Here is a 20,377-nt window from a genome sequence, read left to right as displayed (position 1 = left end):
TGTTACTTATCTCCATGTTGATTGCTCTGAAGTGGGAGGTCGCTCCCTGTCTGCCACCTGACATCCCACCAGTGATGTGATTACCATCTCCTATTGGTCAAGAGTCCATACAAGAGTTCTTAAGAGGCCATTCCAAAGGGAATGCAGTTTTAGATGCAAAATGTGATTCCGTGGTCAAATAACTGTAGGGCAAAAAATGACTATGCCAAAACCTTTGACTAGGTGGATCACAATAAACTGTGGAAAATTCTGAAAGAGATTGGGAATACCAGACCACCTGACCCGCCTCCTGAGAAATCCATATGCAGATCAAGTTAGAACTGGACATGGAACAACAGACTGGTTCCAAATCAGAAAAGGAGTACGTCAAGGCTGTATATTGTCACCCTGCTCTTTAACTTATATGCAGAGTACATTATGCGAAATGTCAGGCTGGATGAAGCACAAACTGGAATTCAGATTGCCAGGAGAAATATCAATAACCTCAGATACGCAGATGACACCACTGTTATGGCAGAAAGTGAAGAAGAACTAAAGAGCCTCTTGATGAAAGTGAAAGAAGAAAGTGAAAAAGTTGGCTTAAAACTCAACATTCAGAGAACTAAGAACATGGCATCTGGTCCCATCACTTCATTGCAAATAGATGGGGAAACAATGGAAACAGTGAGAGACTTTATTTTGGGGGGCTCCAAAATCACTGCAGATTCTGATTGCAGCCATGAAATTAAAAGATGCTTGTTCCTCAGAAGAAAAGCTATGACAAACCTAGACAGCATATTAAAAAGCAGAGACATTACTTTGCCAACAAAGGTCCATCTAGTCAAAGCTATGGCTTTTCCAGCAGTCATGTATGAATGTGAGAGTTGGACTATAAAGAAAGCTGAGTGTCAAAGAATTGATGCTTTTGAACTGTGGTGTTGGAGAAGACTCTTGAGAGTCACTTGGACTGCAAGGAGATCCAATCAGTCCATCCTAAAGGAGATCAGTCTTCGGTGTTCATTGGAAGGACTGATGTTGAAGCTGAAACTCCAATACTTTGGTTACCTGATGTGAACAGCTGACTCATTTGAAAAGACCCTAATGCTGGGAAAGATTGAAGGCTGGAGGAAAAGGGGATGACAGAGGATGAGATGGTTGGATGGTATCACCAACTCAATGGACATGAGTTTGGGTAAACTTCGGGAGTTGGATAGACAGGGAGGCCTGGTGTGCTGCAGTTCATGGGGTCGCAAAGAGTTGGACACGACTGAGCGACTGAACTGAACTGAACTGAACATTGATAACCATGTTTCCTTCCTGCAGAACATCTCAGAGCCTCTGAAATTTCAATGTAGTAAGTCACATTTTCGAAAATCATTTGACCACCCACCTTTTTTCTTGAGGAGCATTTTCAGCAAATAGCATTCAGTGAAACTCTGACCTGAGCAAGCCCTTTCCCCACACAAAACAAAATTATTTTTGCTAAGTAACACAAATTTATGTAGTAAATACAGCATCTTAGATGAATATTGAGAGAATATAAAAAAGTAATAATAATGCATGATTTTTCATTTGAAGTATTAATTTCTTAATTTCTATTGGCTATAATATGTGCAGAGATGGCCCACACTATGGATCTTTTAAATTCAATTAAATTGGTTTGGCAATGGAAACCCACTCTAGTACTCTTGCCTGGAAAATCCCATGGACAGAGGAGCTTGGTGGGCTATAGTCCATGGGGTCACAAAGAGTTGGACACGACTGAGCAACTTCACTTTCACTTTTCACTTTCATGCATTGGAGAAGGAAATGGCAACCCACTCCAGTGTTCTTGCCTGGAGAATCCCAGGGACGGCGGAGCCTGGTGGGCTGCCGTCTATGGGTTCGCACAGTCGGACGCGACTGATGTGACTTTGCAGCAGCAGCAGTAAATTGTTTGGATAACCCTCAGTAATCAAAATGGAACTGAGAGAATGCATACTTATTTCTACTTGGCCCTAAGATGCCATCTTCTGCCCCAAGATGTCATCTTCTGCTTAACTTCAGATTTGCTAACATTTGGAATATTTGCTTATTTAAGTTTGAAGTTTGATACTTGGCAATAATAGTTAAAATGCATGGTACAGTGCACACTTATCATAAAGTGTTTGGTAAATTAATTATAATAGCATTGTTTCGAAACCTATTACTAGCATATAAAACAATACCAATAGTTCTTCTTAGAAAGTTGGTATTATTTCTCTCAGAAACTACAGGGGGTTTCCTAAGACAAGAGCAATGAAGAGAGGAGAAAGCCTATTTTCTTGTAATTGTAAAATTGAAAGACTGATTATTTCTACTGTAAATACATTAGATTTGAAACATTTTGTCCAAGTGTCAGAAGCTTTGGGAACATCAAATGCAGATAATATGAACAATCTATACCACTGACATTGATATATGAGAGATATATATATATATATATATATATATATATATATACACTTCAGAAATACATCAAGCTTGCTCAAAATAAACCTAGTCATTTATTCAACAAATATTTATTAAGAGCTTGTTACATGCCAGGCACTGTTCTTAAGGATACAGCAGGAAATAAAACAGACCAAAAACCCTGCCCTTGTATAATTTTAAGTCTAATGGAGTAAATAAAATAGAGGACAGTATACATCATGTAAGAAGGTAAAAAGGACTATGGAGAAGCACAAAGAAAGGAAGAAAGATGGTGGCTGCTGGGGAGGGTCAGGGTAGGTCTGATCAAGTGATGTTGTATCTCACTTTTGACACTGAACCATGTATTCAGAAAGGGTTTCATGCAAGGAGAACATTCACTGCAAAGAGCCTAAGGCAAAAATGTACCTTGTAAGTTTGAGGAACAGCAAAGAAGCCACCAGAATGCCTGGTGCAGAGTGAGTTTGAGGACGGTGGTAGGAGATTAGATTATAGCAAAGACTCCAAGGAACCATGTGGGACTGCAAAGGCCAAATGTACCGATTTTGGTTCTTATTCTGGGTCAATTGTGGAACCACCAGAAGATTTTTTAGCAAAGGATTAACATGATCTACTTATATTTGATGATTTGGATGCTATGCTGAGAAAAGACTTTAGGAGGGTGGGCATGTAAGCAGGGAGACTAGTTATTTCAATAGTCCAGGAAGGACATGATGGTGACTTGGACCAAGTGGTAGCAGTGGAGATGGTGAAAACTGGTTGATTCCGGGACATTTTTGGAGGTTGAATCAACAGGATTTCTAGAAAGATCACAAGTGAACTATGAGGGAAAGAAGCAAGAATGATCCAAAGAGGTTTTGCCTAAGTGAATGGAAGGCTAGAGTCATCATTAACTGGGATGGGGAAAACTTTTAGGGGCATCTGGAATTCAGATTTGGCATGCTGAGTTTGAGATACCTAACATATATCCAAGTAGAGATGTTGAAAAGCCAGGTGGATTTATGGGTCTGAAGTTCAGGGGAGAGTAACATTTTCCAAATGCTCTCAACATGACTTTAGCTTCAAATGTAATACTTGTTTTCTTCAGTCTAGACTCTTGATGAATCATTTCATTAGAATAATTTAGAAGAAGGGAAGGTTAAATAAAATGGGCCAAAACAAGGAGAATATGGGCACTGGATCATGCAATCACAAAGTCATGCAAAAGGGCAGTGTGGGGTATGTTTGTTTGACTGGAATTATGTTGGTACGTGGAGCAACATCTAGGGATAAGGCTAGAGAGGCAGCAGGAAGGCTGAGGAGCCTGACTTAGCTCTGTAGGGTATGTACAACACTGAAAATTCTAAGGAGGTTCAGAGGTGCAATGCATCCAGGCTGTCAACAGCAGGGAGACCCCTCCACTCCTAGGTTTGAATGGCAGAGAGAAGTGGACACCCAGAGCTGGGAAAGGAGCTGGGTGGGGAGGACCGCATGACAAGGCTGACTTGATCGTCACAGGCAGTCTACCTGAGGGACCCGAAGGAGAAGTGGCTAGGAGAACAAATACCTTCCTGGCACTTCCTATGAACCCTTGGATCTCCTGCCAATGCCTCCCCACTGAATGAACCCAACAGGAAGCCAGAGGGCAAAGGAGTCTGCTGATGGTCAGACTCCCAGGTCATGGAGCAGAGTGAAGTGGGACAGAGAAAAATAGCACACAGAGGGAAACATCACATCAGAGTCATGCCCTTGGAAGATGGGTCCAGCAGTATTGTGCAGGAAAAAGAAAAAAAGACAAAATAAGAAGTATAAAGTATGGGAGACTAGTGCCTTCCTGCTTCTGAATTGCTCAGCATGCCAGGTATGAAATTAGTGCCAGGTCCAGGTGAGCAGGCCTAAGGAATGACATTCTCAATTAGCAATGAAAGAATATTTACGTAGGTGTGTAAGATGCAGGAGCATAACCTGCACATCAGAGCAGCATCCACAGGCATCTTCAGAGACATATTTCTGAAACAAAGCCTGGGAGAATGTCAAGTTCTTTAGCATTAAGTGCGTGTTCTGTAGAGGCTGCCAGTATGAATATGTTGTGACAGAGGGAAGAAAGAAACAAGTTAGTGGCTCTAATGCACACGCCAACCAAGGATGACTTTCAAAGCACGGGCAAACTTCGTGATTCTGGGGAAGAGAGAACACTGAGGAAAGGAAGAAATGCAATAAGGGACCATCTTCACTGGACACGACGGGAGAGAACAAGCAAAAACCCAAAGAGGGATGGGGTGGCTTCATGGAGTCACGTGAGGGAGGGCTCTGTCTTCTTGGAGAAGCACAGAGCAAGGTTTGGGGCTGAGAAGAAAGACAGTGGTGAATGTGACAGGAGGAGTTGAGGGGCTAAATGAATAAAGTTTTCTCTCAGGAATGTTAAATGGACTGCAATATTGCAACATGTGCCTCCTACGTAACAACTAAACCTGTGACCAGGTGGTACCATTTTTTTCACAAATTTTTCCTCAAAACCTCACAATTCGTTATTCTGTTCTCAATAACGATTTCTAAAAGAATTGAATTCTAAAAAGGATTGAATCACATGAATAGCAAATGTTCATCATTTATAAATGAACTAATATTGGGTGCTTGGAAATGAACATCAAGTATAATTAATTCTCAAATGAAACGATTAAGCAACACAAATGTTAAAGGGTGTGGCAAACATATATTTAACATTTAAAACTCCAATATAAAATAAAAAGTTAAACAAAGTAACATATTTGAAATTGATTTGCTAGGAGCAAAACATGGAATGTTCACTTAGCATGTCTTATCATAGTCTACCAATTAGAAATAACGCATATGACTATGCAAAGATCAACTTTAAAATTTTAAAGTACAGATAGAGTATATATATTCTTTTAAATTTTAATGTTGATCATATAATATGCATATATATGCACATATATATGTCTTTGGTAATTTTATTGATTTAGGGAATTAATCTCATATAAAAATGATTTAAAACAGTTAAAAAGTATGTTGTAAGTATATATTGATAAGCATATTTAAAATAATTGATATGATAGAATCATAACATGGAAATCCTTACTTAAAATGTCTTAGTATAGCCTACCAATAAGAAATAATATGTATATTACCATGCAAAGATCAACATTAAATTTTAAAAGTACAGTAAAACCACATATCTTTGGTAATTTTAGTGATTAATGCTTTAATTAAGAGATGAGGTACATGCAGACATATGCAATAAACTGACATAATTCATCATATTGCAAAGAATAACATGATGAATGCATATGTATACTGTGAATTATACAAGGCACATGCAAATCATATACTCATTATCACGCAGAGGCATTATTTTTCCTATAGTCAAAATGCAACAAATCTTCAAGTACTACTCAATCTACTGCATGACTATTTAAGAACAAAGTAGTCTGTGGTATCTTCTATAGAATAATAATTTAAACTGAGAAACTCAATTTAATGGAAACACAGAGCAGACCTTTTTAGTGGGTACATCTCTGTGTGAGTTAAACTGGAGACCAGTCCCTGTACTATGCGCATTTATTGTTCCACATTGTGATTTTAAATAGAAGTCTAGGCACTGGAGATTTTAATAAGGTCTTTTAATACACTGCCAAATTAATCTTTTTTTTTTTTTTAATGTTGAACAGTGAATACATTGGTCATTGACTAGATGGAAAAATAACACTGGCCCACAGTTTCTCAGTGTAAAGAGTAATTAAAAACACTACTCTTCTGAAATTGATTAATCTCCAGATGAGGTGTCCTGAAATGAAGACAATTTAAACATGAATATATTTGGTGCCTGGAAGTAGTCAGTACATACTGATGTGTGGGTTCTTGGTGGGAGCCGACTAGATCCCCAAACTCTGACAGAGGCAGAGCAGGCTGAAGTTAAGCACTGGGGTTATTTATAAATAGATTCTTATCAGACAATGAGGTTAACCTTCTCCACTTTAAGGCAACTTGGAGACGTACTGTTAGACATTTGGACTGAACTTCATGGAAAATAATTTTTTTTTAATATGAAAGTTAAAGTGCTTCTGAAATTCTCATACCTGACTGCCAGGATTAGTGCTATGCTGACAAGAAGCAAGGTTTATATGAACATGTTAATTAAGAGTGCAAAAATAAATTTTTCTGATCATCTTGAACTTTAGTGTGCATAAAAGGACTTCTCTTAGTAAAAGGAAGACTACTAGATGTTCCTAGTTTATGAATAAGATGTAATCAGTATATAGGAATATGACAGAAAACACCTTTAAAAATTATTATACATATAATTTGCACTCTTAAATCAAACCTAAAGAAAAAATACTTATAAGATTCACTGTGTGAATCAAATATAATAGCTTCATGGATGACTTTTTCTTATCTGGGATAAGAAAATAATGCCCTTATTAATATATTAACATTATGAAATTCTATAAGATTTAAAAAATTTCTTTAAAATGAAAAGTCTATTTTACTTTTTAATTACATCTATTTCCCAGAAAGGTCTTTAAGGCTCTACAAAGCACCTTGCATTTTCTTATTGCTGACAGTTCTTGAAACCACGCTTGAATGCTTTCTTTATCCTTTGGTGAACAATTGAAGATCATATGCTAAAAGACTGTGCTTTCTCTTTTTCTTGCCCTGTAATTAAGGCATTTTAATACATTGCTTCATAGTTGTTACAAGAGCAAACTATTAAGATTCATAGATTGAGACAATTTTGACTCCTATGATTATATAAACACACATGATATGAATTTTTCCTAATCATTGACTTGAAAGAATAACAACAAAACTCCTTCAAATAAAATGATTAATCTCTGGAAGGTTAAATTAAAATGGTGCTTCCTGTGTTGCCTTAATATATGTAAATGATCCACAAAAATAGAAAACCACATTTGGTTAACTACCCTTTAATATAAACAGGATAAATAATAAATTCATATGAAGAATACCTTTTCTTCAAATCAATGTATACTTTAAGAGTTTGAGACCTTCAGGGGTTCTGTTGTCATTTAAAGATAAAAATACTGCATACATGTCTAAAGACAGCCAAATAAATACATGCAGATTTTTTTCAAATCATAGAAGAATTAAAATTTTGATTTAAATGTACAAAAGTTTTTTCAGAACAAAGATATATGCAGAAAAAATACACTTCACTTAATACTTCTTAAGTTGGGAGAATGTAATTGCAACTCAAGAAAATGCTTTAGTAAATAATGATAATAAATGAAGCTGAAAATATAAGACCTATACACATTTTAAAATTCTGTTGTCAGAAATATAGGACTGAAATTATACATTTAAGCAAACAAAAAATAATCTGCAATGTCATTTAGAAGCCACATACTTTTCAGAGCACAAAAAAGTATGCTAATAGGTTTCTGTCATATTTTGAATAAACGTGCAGAATTTCTTAGCTCTTTTTTAGGTTAGAAGATACCAGTTTGCTACTGAGTTAAAGTATGTAACTGCATTTTATGTTAGCCAATTAGATAATCTGAGGAGAAATAAATTTTGGAGACTTAAAAAAAAAACATTTGTAGATAATACTTTATGATTTTAAAATCAATTGTATTATTTGCTAGAATTTTCCCCTAGATTCTTATTTAACTAAAATTAAAACTAAAAATAAAAAAAATTAAATTAAATTAAAACTGATATCAAGAAAACATAAGGTATTATAATTTTATATTAAAAAGCAATAGTTTTGGACAAGATTAATGTAATAATCTCCCTGACTTTTTTGGGGTTTGATTGCAAAAATTTTTAAATGTATGAAAAGCAGAGAACCCCCTACTAAATACCCACCCCTTCCCTCTCTCAACTTATGCATTTTGCTGACATATTTTACAAGAAATCCTCAGTCCCTAGTCTCTCCACTCCTACATATTCTTGGTGTGTATCTCTTTTAAAAATGGATATTTTCTTACATAACTATAATGGCTCTGTCATGTCTAACAAAATTAACAGTAATTTCTTGATGTTAAGAAGTCATACGAATCCATATTCAACTTTCGATGATTTGTCTCAAAAATGTATTTTTTTCTAGTCCATTTGATGGAATCAAGGTACAGCAAGGGTCAGCTACATTTACAGGTCCTCCTTTCCCCACATTCACTGTCATGCCTTTGTCTTGTTGAAGAAATTGCTCCGACTTCTTAAAAGGAACTTGGGAAGTCCCTGCTGAAGAAAGGGCAATATTTGGCTGATAAACTGAGACTGTCAAAGTTTTCCAATTTACTTTTTGATTGTACAGGGGTAAAGGGGGAAACCCCGAGACACTTCTGCTATATTTAATTACCTGAATAATTTTCAAGAAGGCCTTAAACAATTCTTTACCCTTCATACTAAAGAGTTTAAAACCGTAATAATCATTATAAAATTTGTTTTATATTACTTTTATATATTAGCAGTTTAAAAATAGTTTTTATTTAAGTGTTAGGATATGCATGCATAAACTAAATGATATCAAATAAGCAAACAGATATTTAGGAATCCCAAGTTTATAAGTGCTTTCTTAGAATGTATATAGAAGTAATCAAGAATTGTATCTTAATTAATCTGAGAAAGAAATACAAGCTGGCATGTCTCTTAACTTTTGGTTTTATCTTTTTTTTTTTTAGGATCATTTAACCAACATAGGCAAGTTTTCATTAAATTTAATTTGTGTGGAACTTAAAGGCAAACAAATTGATGGCTCTTTTAAACCTCATGTTGTGTTGTTTAAGAAGAGATGTATAGAAACTTTAGAGAATTAGAAAACGCTGATGAAAATTACAAGTGTTAGAAAAGACAAAATGACACTTTAACACATCTCCATGGCATTCCTGTTTAACAAAAATGTAAATTAACATATAGAAGGTTGGCTTAGCCTTCCTTGCAACAGCTCTAGCTAATAAAACTTTAAGATCAGTGATGTACAGCTTTTGAAACTCCAAAATATGAATGACTCTAAATGGAACCATATGAAGTCAATGACAGTAAAGTGATCATAGATAAAATTACCAAACTCAAATGAAATAAATTCCAAATGAAAAGGATGAAGGGCAATTAAGTACCTATTTTGACAATTCGAAGTGGTCAAGTTTTTAAAAGTATGACATAGGAACCTTAACCTATCTATATATGAGTGATAAATGAGGCATTTTGTGTCATTACATTCCCATAAATCACTTCCTTTAACTGCTGACGGCTTTTATCAGATCTAACCTTTTCAAGCTTCTATTAGAGTGCTAACATTTTCAACTTTGACACATGTGCAGTTTACAAATTCTGCAGCTGATTAACTCTGGACAGAAGCTCATTGGCATCATTGTCTTCAAGTTGGGTGAAAACCTTAGGGTCTCAAAAACCCAAGGCACTCATATTACAGTACAAAAATCTCAATTAATGTAAGGGGTTGGACTTTGGAGTTGTTAAGGATTGTTTTCTGTTGGGAAACAAATATGAATAAGACTTCATTTTCCATGAAACAGGTGACCTAGTAAATATTAAGAAATGAAAAAAAAAAAAAGAATGAAAAAGTAGAAAAAAAGAAAATTCCTAGTTGATAATAAATTTCTAATCAAATACATTTTTTTGCCTTTATTTGGCAATCAAGAAGTATTTTCTTAAAACTTGCTAACCTTCAGCTTTGACACAATAAAACAAAGAAAATCTGAGACTAATGCATTCATGAGGTGAGGAATATGACCCCAAATAAAACACAATTTAAGTGGGGCTGTTATAATTGATGGGACCATTTTAAGGTGAATTTTATATGGAGAGAGACTGAATCAAACTAAAACATAGAGTTTAACTCTCCTGTAAATCTCAATATTCTAAGTTAGACGTTGTTTTGGGTAATCTAACCAGTCAATTCAGTTGAAAAAGAAAAAATGAAAAATTCTAAAGTAGTTAAGGAGGACCTGCTTTTAAAACAGTTCTGTTGAAATTATGAAGTCTGAGCTTTTAAAAGGTAATGCCATTTCTGCTGAAGTGACTGTTAATATACCAAATCTTCATAGAATGTTTTTCACACATAAATTAGAACTACTTATTATCAACATGAAACATTCTAAACATTTATCCTAATAAGAAACTTCAAAATAATCAAACTATTTGTCTATAATAATGTACAAATAAATAAAGCAGAAACATATAAGCTGGAATCTTTTACACTACAAATGAGAGAAGCTCAAGACTGCACAGTATTTTTAATTTTAATAGTCCTAATTTCTTAGTAGGAGAGTCAAACACAACGGTTGACCCTGAGAGTAAAAGTTTTTAAAGAGTAACACAACACTGTGTAGGTAGATATTACGTGTCTGCCAGTATATTTACATAAAAAGCACATACATAAATATCTATAAGTAGATGTGAGTTTGCCCAAAGATTATTTAAAAAAAAACTTATTTGGAAAATATCATTGACATTAATCTTGAAATAAAACTAATTTTTTTTTTTTTTTTTTTTTTAAATAGTGTCTTTGGCAATAACAGCCAGACAGAGCCAATCTTAAAACTGACTGTTTGACCATCAGAAGCCTGTCACTTCACAGTATTAGTTTTGATAAGAACTACCAGCTATGAAGTCTAAATAATAAAACCTAAAGAGATGGACTAATGGCTCTAAAGGCAAAATGTTCACAGAGACCTTCCTGCTGCAGATTGCTTCTTGTTGATACATGACAAATCTTAGAAAAATAGTGGGGGAAGGACAACTTTTTCTAGCATCACAACGTACACAGTCTCATAATGTCACCATCTAAGGCCTATCCATGACAAATTAAAAATTTCTTTATTTCACTAATAATGTCACTCATCACAGAAGCTGGGCAGTTACACTTTGACAATTCAGATGTAAATCCTGGGTTGCCTATGAGTATTCATGACAAAGGCATATTTATCATTTAAAACAAAAGGACGTGACTTCTTGGTGTTCATATCAAAGACTAGTGATGGATGAGGCCACGCTAATCAAAAGACAGACTAGAAAGAACACAGATGTTTGCTACTTTCATTACGAAGAGTATTCCCTGCCCCTGAAACTTCCCTAATACGGGTCGTTTCCAATTGTTTTAAATGTACAATTGAAATTAGATACCTAAGAATTTAAAATTCCCAGTTATAGCTCTTACAAAAAACAAGCACTAGCTTTTATCCAATCTCAAATTATAAAAGCAAAATTCTTAAAACCAAGAAATGTTCCTCAGATGAAACCCACTGAGTGTTTTCCACAATTGGCTTTATCCTTCTCAATTATTATTTTCAATGCAGAAAATGAAGAGAAAGACAGTCTATCATCCCAAATTTTTATGAATAGCAAAACTGTGAGTTGAAATCAATGTGGGGAACTATAACGAGAACAAGGCTTAAGACATTTTCACCATACTCCTTTCTGACTGTTATGTTTTTGACTTTTGTTCCAAACGCTTTTCAGGTTGCAAAGCATTTAAAAATAGCTGTTGTCTAGATTGTAAGGGTTTATTTAAAACCTTAAATACAATCAATTCTGGTGATTCTAGCATTCATCACCATTTTGGAGAGAGCCCCAAAATAAGTATGGCATTAAAAAAAACAAAGATATTTAGAGCTGGGGCTATTGATAGCACTTCCTCCCATTCCACTGATGAAGAGCTATCATCAGGTCTGGCTAATAGAAATCCAATTTACAAGGCTCTGTTCATCTGAGTGCCTTTTAAGATGCACAGGATTAGTAACCCTTCAGACGTGCAACAAATGCCTGCTCTGTCAGGGCAGAACTATTTTAATGCTGGTTACTGGGAAGTCATCCCCGCAAGGTCACCTTGAAGAAGTGCGGGTGGTGGTTGGGGAGGAAGCCTACTCTGCAAGAGATCTGTTTTCTGCCAATTTTCCTTGCTGCTTTTCAATCCCAGTGAAGCACACTTGTTGATAAACTTTTAATAGTCAGCATGGTGTATGACCAAAGAAAACACAATATAAAGTTATATGGGGGAAAAGAACTACCTATTGCATGCAAAGTATACTGGGGTAGCTTGGGTCATCAGGTGAAATGTTAGGCAGGCAGCTGATATGCAAGCTTCCCTTTTTGGTAGGATCACCTTCCTCCCTAGTTGACGAAAACATTGAAAACACATGGTCTCTCTTTGCACTCACATCCTTTCTGCTGCTTGTAAGGAAAGAGTGTGTGTGTGTGTGTGTGTGTGTGTGTGCGTGCGCGCGCACGCGCGCGCGCGCTCAGTCGTGTCGAACTCTTCAGACCCAATGGACTGTAGCCAGCCAGGCTCCTCTGTCCATGGGATTATCCTGGCAAGAATACTGGACTGGGTTGCCATCTCCTTCTCCAGGGGATCTTCCCGACCCAGGGACTGAACCTATATCCTCTGTGGCTCCTGCACTGGCAGGTAGATTCTTTACCACTGAGCTACCTGGAAAGGCAGTATGGAAAATTTGTGTTACTAGTGTTAAATACATCACTAGTGTTAGATCAGCAAGGGCATTCTATTTTACACTGCTGGGTTGCATCTGTGTGTTATAAGCGTTTACCTTTCATTAGCTACAGTAACTACTCTATGCCCTGCTTACAATGGGCATGTCCTCCTTTTTAAGTATGTATCTGCTTCTCACAAAAGAAATTAAAGAGTTGGAAGTTTTCAGAGGGCTTAACATTCAATGTATTAAGCGGTATTTATAGAATAACAAAAATCTTTCACCTTTTGGCCCTTTTTATGAAAAATTTACTGGATGCCTAATATATTTAATATTCAGTAGCATGTGAGAATAATTTTTATGCAACTCTGATAGTTAGAAAGATAGATAACTCAATTATTAGATCATCTATCAAAATATTCAGATGTATAAGAGGCTACTAAAAAGATTGATGACTGAGAAAGTCCACTGATTCTCTAGCCATCATATTCATGCATTTGGCCAGACAACATTTTTCGCTGCCTTCACAAGCAAGCTTCATTACCCATCACTCCACTGAAAAGAGTTTATTATGAGGCTGCCATCTTGGCAAGACTATTATTTAGATGATAAATGCTGAGGGGGGAAAAAAGTGTGTCTACTTTTTTTTTTTAAGGAAAAAAGATGAGCTTTTCTGACAACTAAAACAAACAGCATCTACATTTCTAATTAACTTAAATTTGGCAGATACAAATATAGGTCAGTTAAAGCTATGATGTTATCTTCTGTCTGGATTTTACCCTTAATTTGTAAAATGTAAATTAACTAATTAGAAGAAAAACAGCATGATTAGTGACAAAATGCTTCAGCTGGGTCTTTGCTTCCTGACATTTATGATCAACTATAATGAATTATTGCTTTTTAAAGTAATTGATAGAATATATTTTTTCTCACCAAAATGAAAGAAATTTTACTAACAATTTATAAAAGAATTCCAGGAACTTGGCAAAACAAAAGAAGTTCGTGGTGTACTTTCTGAGGAAAACATGTTTGTAAAGTGGTATAATATTAGATACAATCGGGTTAATTTATGCCTGGGTACCTAGGGGTAAATTTAAAGAAAGACGTGTGTAGACATTAAGTCACTAATAAATCTAGTAAAAAGATTGTCAGGACTTAACCCTTTCCCTGTCATTTCAAACAGATTTGCTGTGTGTTCAAAGCAATTTGTGAGAAGTGTGTGCTCATGTGCACATGTGCATGCACATATGTGCATGTCCCCACATGTTGGGTGTGGGGGTTATAAGGTTTCATGGAGAATGGTTAGAAAACAGAAAAGATTTTCACCACTTGAGTTTCAGCAGGAAAATCTGTCATTGAGAAGTAAAATTAACCTATGTAACATTTACGCAAAAAGAGGTTTTCAACTATTCTTATGTAGACAGAGACTACAATGAGAAGTACATCTGCAAGGGCAGATATATGTGTCAACAAAAAATTACATAAAATCCTGAAAGGTAAGGTCTGGGATGGTGGCCACATTTTGGCACAGGGGAGCCTGTGTGACCAGATCCTGGGCAGGCAGACCAGGATCAGGGCTGTCAGCTCTCAGAACACACAAACTTCTTAGAGGTCTAACCTGATTGAGGCAATTGGAATTGAAGCCTGGTGGTAATCTAGGTGGGAGCCGAAAGTGCTCTGTTGGTACTGGGGTTTGGTTTCCAGTGACATGACAACTTTTGGAAGCACGGAGAAAACAGAAAGGGAAACAAATCCAACAAAGATGCATGAGGCTCAGGGTGCTAACTGGAAACTTCAAAGATTATGTAAGATAGGTAATAGTTTGAAACAATTTAGTACTTTAAAATTTCCATCTTAATTTTAGGTATGCCACTAAAATATTTAACTTGGATGGAAGTATTTTAATTTGGCAGACAATTATCACATTTGGAAACAATATCACTGAAATACTTGAATACTCTTTTCCAATATTATGACAAATACATAAAACTTTTCACATTTTGCAAAGTGCATTCTAAATGCTTGGAGAATATTATTCCACTTTATATTTACTAGTTGTGGAGACAGCAAGAAAATCTTTCTGAATAGCTGCTCCCGATTAAGAGGTACTTTAGCCTACTACTTTTATATTTCATTAATGGTATAAATTCATTATGGTAAATATTTTTTATTTCCATCCTCACATCACCATGATATTGCATTAATGGTAACTAACCAAAGCTCCTTTTCACAGTATATAATCCTAACACAAAATACATTTACATATGACAGAAAACTCTTTTGACAGCTCTCTGGTTTTAACTTAACCCTTCAACCTCTTAACATACGATGTACTTCTGAGGCAACCACTTCGAAAGCTACCTAAGATTTACCTGTATGTAAATTAAAACATCTGCACTTTAGAGGTAATCTTCAAACATATGAACTCTAATAAACTGGTTTCTATTGCAACGATGAAGACTGCAAAACATATTATAGCACAGAGACCTCTTCATTTGTTTAGTTTCGGTCTCTCAAGCATTAATAATCTCCATTCACATTTATCATTTTGAAAAACAAATTCATTTGAATTAATAGCATGAATAGGTCCAAGTAAAGTTTTCAGCTTGATGGTAACTGGAAAAAACAAAGCTCAAGACATTTAAAAAGCAATCACTTATCTTCATTTAAAATTTGTTATATTTCTGCAGTGAAGGCAGCATTTCATGTTTGAAGAACAAGTTTATCTATGGAGGAGGAGAAAGGTGAAGAAAGCAATGCATTGAGTGTCAGGTACTCTGTCCAGACCTGAGTTCTCCAGTACTGCAGGAAGGTTGGATCCTTTCAGCATTGTATTGGTGTGTCAAAATATGTCAACAAACCATCACACCGCAGGAAGAAGAATGACCTTTCAGTTCTTCACGTTTGGGCTGCCTGTGGAGCTTTGGACGCGGGGTATGCATGAATGGTTTTCCTAGCTGCTTGACAAATGCAACTCCCAAGGTTTCTTTCAAGCATGATTGTTAAAAGCCCTAGGTTCTTACAATTTGGTACAAGTTTCTCAACCCATATAACTCTTGACAGAAACTGATGTTAACTATCAATTCTGCAAATAATCAGATTCAATGCAACTAGACAAATTACTTTAGAAATGTTTCAATGTAAGAGATGAATATTGAGAGTTATAAATTTAGAAAAAAATTTTATTCACTGTAAAAATAATAATCAATTCCCTAAGCTTTATTATGAAAAGTGAAAGTGTTTGTTAGTTACTCAGTAGTGTATGACTCTCTGCGACCCCGTGGAGCCCACCAGGCTCCTCTCTCCATAGAATTTTTCATGCCAGAATACTAGAGTGGGTTGGCATTTCCTTCTCCAGGGAATCTTCACGACCCCATCCCACAAACCAGTTGCCTTTGGAAACTTCTAAGCATCACAACTGCAGTATAACTAACCTAAGTTATTTTCTATTCTCAGTTCCTTAAGAGCATCATTGTTCTCCCCAATACCAATACCAAAACCTCAAAGTTATCACTGTTTCACACTGCCCAAAACAACATCATTTAATCAACTCGTCAGATTCTTTCTTATCTCTGTAAGTCCATATACTCTCTTTCCATTTCCACCACCATCATTATAGTTCAGGAATTAATGGGTTATTCCAACACAAATGACTGGAATAGCAGTTGTGTTCCAGTTTCCAACTTCTTGCTTCTGTCTACCCCGACCATTGCTATGAGAATATCTATCCTGAAGTTCAAGCCTGACCATGCCACTCGTCTATTCAAAAATCTCCCCTGGTTTTCCAGGTATATTACTTTGACCTGGGCACTCAACCTCTCTATGCCTCAACTTTCTCATATGAAATGAGCATAAAAACCCAGTATTGATTTCATAGGACTGTTATATGGATCAAAAAGGATAATACATAGCAGTGCTTAAACCAGATCCTAGAATATAGTTAGTGCTCAATGTTACCTATTTTTGTGATTTATGTACATATTGTTTCCCTACTTGTTGTTCAGATGCTAAGTTGTGTCCAACTCTTTGTGACCCCATGAACTGCAGCAATCCAGGCTTCCCTGTCCTTCACTATCTCCTGGAGCTTGCTCAAACTCATATCCATTGAGTTGGTGATGTAATCCAACCATCTCATCCTCTGTCACCTGCTTCTCTTCCTGCCCTCTTTCTCAGCATCAGGGTCTTTACCAGTGAGTCAGCTCTTTGCATCAGATGGCCTAAGTATTGGAGCTTTGGTTTCAGCATCAGTCTTTCCAGTGAATATTCAGGGTTGATTTTCCTTAGGATGGACTGGTTTGATCTCCTTGCTGTCCAAGGGACTCTCAAGAGTCTTCTCCAGCACCACAATTCGAAAGCACCAATTCTTTGGCTCTCAGCTTTCTTTATGGTTCAATCCTCATATCTGTATATGACTACTGGATTGAATTAAATTCCTTGAAAGCAAAGTTAGGTGTTGCTTATCTTTGTACCCTCTGAAATATGTAATATATATATATATATATATATATATATATATATATATATGTGTATATATATATATATATATATATATAAATATAAAATATACTGCCTCTATATAGAAGGAGCTCAGTATCTGTGCTGCTCAGTATCTACTATTTGTGTTACTACCTAGGGACCTACAATGTGTTGAGTTAGAAACATGTAGTGGTAAAAATATGTATTTCATATTAAACAATGAAAACCAATTGGGGCTGATCAAGTATTTCGCTCTAGTGTTGAGCTCAATATGATTTCATATACCTGACCTGTGCACACAACCAATGACTTCATTTTCACCACTTCCATAATCAATATACAGTGCTCTGAAAGTATTCCAGCCAAAACTATCAAGGACAACTGTGACAAGCTCATATTTACAAAAATAGATGATCTCTGAATTAAAAAATCCTCTCTTCTAAATAAAAGAATTTTGTATGAATTTTGAATTTATGATCACTTAAAATGTGTTATCAGCAATGCTGTTAAGACTGAATTTAAAATGGAGAGGTGGTGATGATAGCAAAGTTGCCAGATACAGAAGTGAAGGAAATGAAAAAAAGGAAAACAGAAGGAGAAGCAGGAAGGGGTTAATAAGATACCTTGTTGGTAGAATTTTTATGAGAAAATAAGGGTGAGCAAAATACTGTAGTGTTGGAGAAGACTCTTGAGAGTCCCTTGGACTGCAAGGAGATCCAACCAGTCCATCCTAAAGGAGATCAGTCCTGGGTGTTCACTGGAAGGACTGATGTTGCACCTGAAACTCCAATACTTTGGCCACCTGATGCGAAGAGTTGACTCATTGGAAAAGACTGATGCTGGGAAAGATTGAAGGCAGGAGGAGAAGGGGATGACAGAGGATGAGATGGTTGGATGGCATCACTGACTCAATGGACATGGGTTTGGGTGGACTCCGGGAGTTGGTGATGGACAGGGAAGCCTAGCGTGCTATGGTTCATGGGGTGGCAAAGAGTCAGACACGACTGACTGAACTGAACTGAACTGAACTGAAAATACAGGAGGCATCTCAATGTAAGTGATTCAGTAAGAGAAGGGAGTAAACCCAATAAAGTAGAATTCACACAAACCATAAAAGTATATTAAGAATGTAAAGGAGAGGACAAGAAAAAGAAAAAAAAGAAAGAATAAAGTGACATGTTAATAGATAATAGAATTCGTATAGAAGACTTAATTTTCATAAGAACACGACTTCCAGGGTCAATTAGAAATTAGAGGGAAAGGATGCTTACCATAGCCATTATGTATGCATATATATTTCTGTATTATGAGAAGAAGAGTCTGAGACATGAAAATTATATTCATGGCTCATTTTCCATACTGCACATGTGTGAGAAGAGAATGAGCAACAGCAATGCAGCCTTATCACCTGTACAGTTCACCCATCCCAGAAGCTGGATGACAGAAGATGGTCAAAAATGGAAAAACATTGTTCCTTACATATAGAGGGAGAGAAAAGAAAGAGGACAGGCATAACTTCTGTGAACAGGACTCTATCTCATCAAAAGATGGCTAGCTCTATTTCAGTCAAAGAGGCAGCAGACACCCTTAGTGGGTGCTATCAAAAGATGACCAAAGAAAGCGGCTTTCTAACAACCATAAGCTTATTATCCAATCTTTGGCCTTAATGATACAAAAAAACCTTCTCTTTTGTTGGGCAAAAAGTAGTGACTAAAAATTCCATTCCAACTCTCAGAAGGCTAGGCAAAAGACAGAGAATATATAGATGACTGTTTGAGAAACAGATACCAAAAGAAAGAAATTTTAAGGTTTCCACAGCACTCGCTCAAAAATTATTCTATTCATGTTGTTGTTTTAATTGCTAAGTAGGGTCTGACTCTTTTGTGAACCATGGACTGTAGCCCACCAGGCTCCTTCTGTCCATGGGATTTCCCAGGCAAGAATCTCGGGGTGGGTCGTGATTTCCTTCTCTAGGGGATCTTCCTGACCCAGAGAATCAAACCCACGTCTCCTGCAGGTGGTTTCTTTACCACTGAGCCACCAGGGAAGCCCATTCTATTCATAGTCAATGCTTAAGAAGATTTGCTTAGGATGAGAATGAAGTCTAAAATAGCATCAGTAAGATTACAAGGTTAATGTTAAACAAGACAAACTGGTTTACAGTGTGTTAAATTCTGTTAAAAATCATAATTGAGAAGACATGTACTTGGAGCCAAGATGAGGTAACAGGGACTACATTTATCTTCCTGCTGGAAATACCTAAAAAACAAACAAACAAAATAGCTAACAACAGACACCAACCAGTGACGGACAGTCACCCCTGAATGATGGGCAAGGAAAGAGGCAAGCACTTTGAATTCCCAACTTGCTGCCTGGAGAATGTTTCCATGCTACAATGTTGGGAGGAAGAACCTCGGTGAAGTCCAGGAGTCTCTCTCAGAGTTGAGAATAAGAAACTGGGAAAATGGGAAGACCAGGCAATTAAAATTTGTCATAAAAGAAGTATCAATAATTTTAAAAGGATTCAAGTTTGTTTCTGACTTTAATGAAATTAAATTAATAACCAATAACAGGAAGACATGTGAACAAGTTCCAAATATTTGGAAACAAAACAGAGCATTCTTCTAAATAGACTGAGTCAAAGAAGAAATAAAAATAAAGTATTTGGAAAACAAAATGGAGAAAGGAAAAAAAAAAAAGAAAATATTTGGAACCAAATAAAAATACAACATATAACATTTTCTGCAATACAGCTAAAGCAGTACTTTGAGGTGATTTTAGCACTAAATTGCTTTTACTGGTAAAAGAGAATGATTTCAAATAAATAACCTCAGGCTCCATCTTAGAAAACTAGAAACAGAAAAGAGCAAATAGAAGCTAAAATAGGGAACAGTAACAATCAGATTAAAAATCAATGAAAAAGACAAAAGAAAACCAACAGGAAAAAGTCAGTAAAACAAAATATTCATTTTTTCAGAAGGCCAGTAAAATTGATAAAGCTCTAGGCAGATAGATCTGGAAAAGTAGACAAAATTATCAACATCAGGAATGAATAAGGTGACACG

The 20,377-nt window shown here is 36.0% G+C and overlaps 1 protein-coding gene across 8 annotated transcripts in view; it reads right to left on the bottom strand.

The window, feature by feature from the left end:
- Positions 1-20,377, bottom strand: part of CDIN1 (CDAN1 interacting nuclease 1) — a 277,462-nt gene that overhangs the window by 118,447 nt on the left and 138,638 nt on the right. The window contains exon 11 of one of the 8 annotated variants that reach the window (XM_055537310.1): positions 5,104-8,628. The exons of 6 other annotated variants lie outside the window; for them this stretch is intronic. In XM_055537310.1, coding sequence (XP_055393285.1) covers positions 8,604-8,628 — 25 coding nt within the window. In that variant the 3' untranslated portion in view covers positions 5,104-8,603. Of the gene's footprint in view, positions 1-5,103; positions 8,629-20,377 lie in introns of those variants that run through there. One more of the 8 variants, XM_055537311.1, reaches the window with a different exon arrangement.

Source organism: Bubalus kerabau, chromosome 10 (assembly GCF_029407905.1).
Source record: "Bubalus kerabau isolate K-KA32 ecotype Philippines breed swamp buffalo chromosome 10, PCC_UOA_SB_1v2, whole genome shotgun sequence".
Taxonomy (NCBI): Eukaryota; Metazoa; Chordata; class Mammalia; order Artiodactyla; family Bovidae; genus Bubalus; species Bubalus kerabau.
This window is presented reverse-complemented; position numbering and strand designations above follow the sequence as displayed.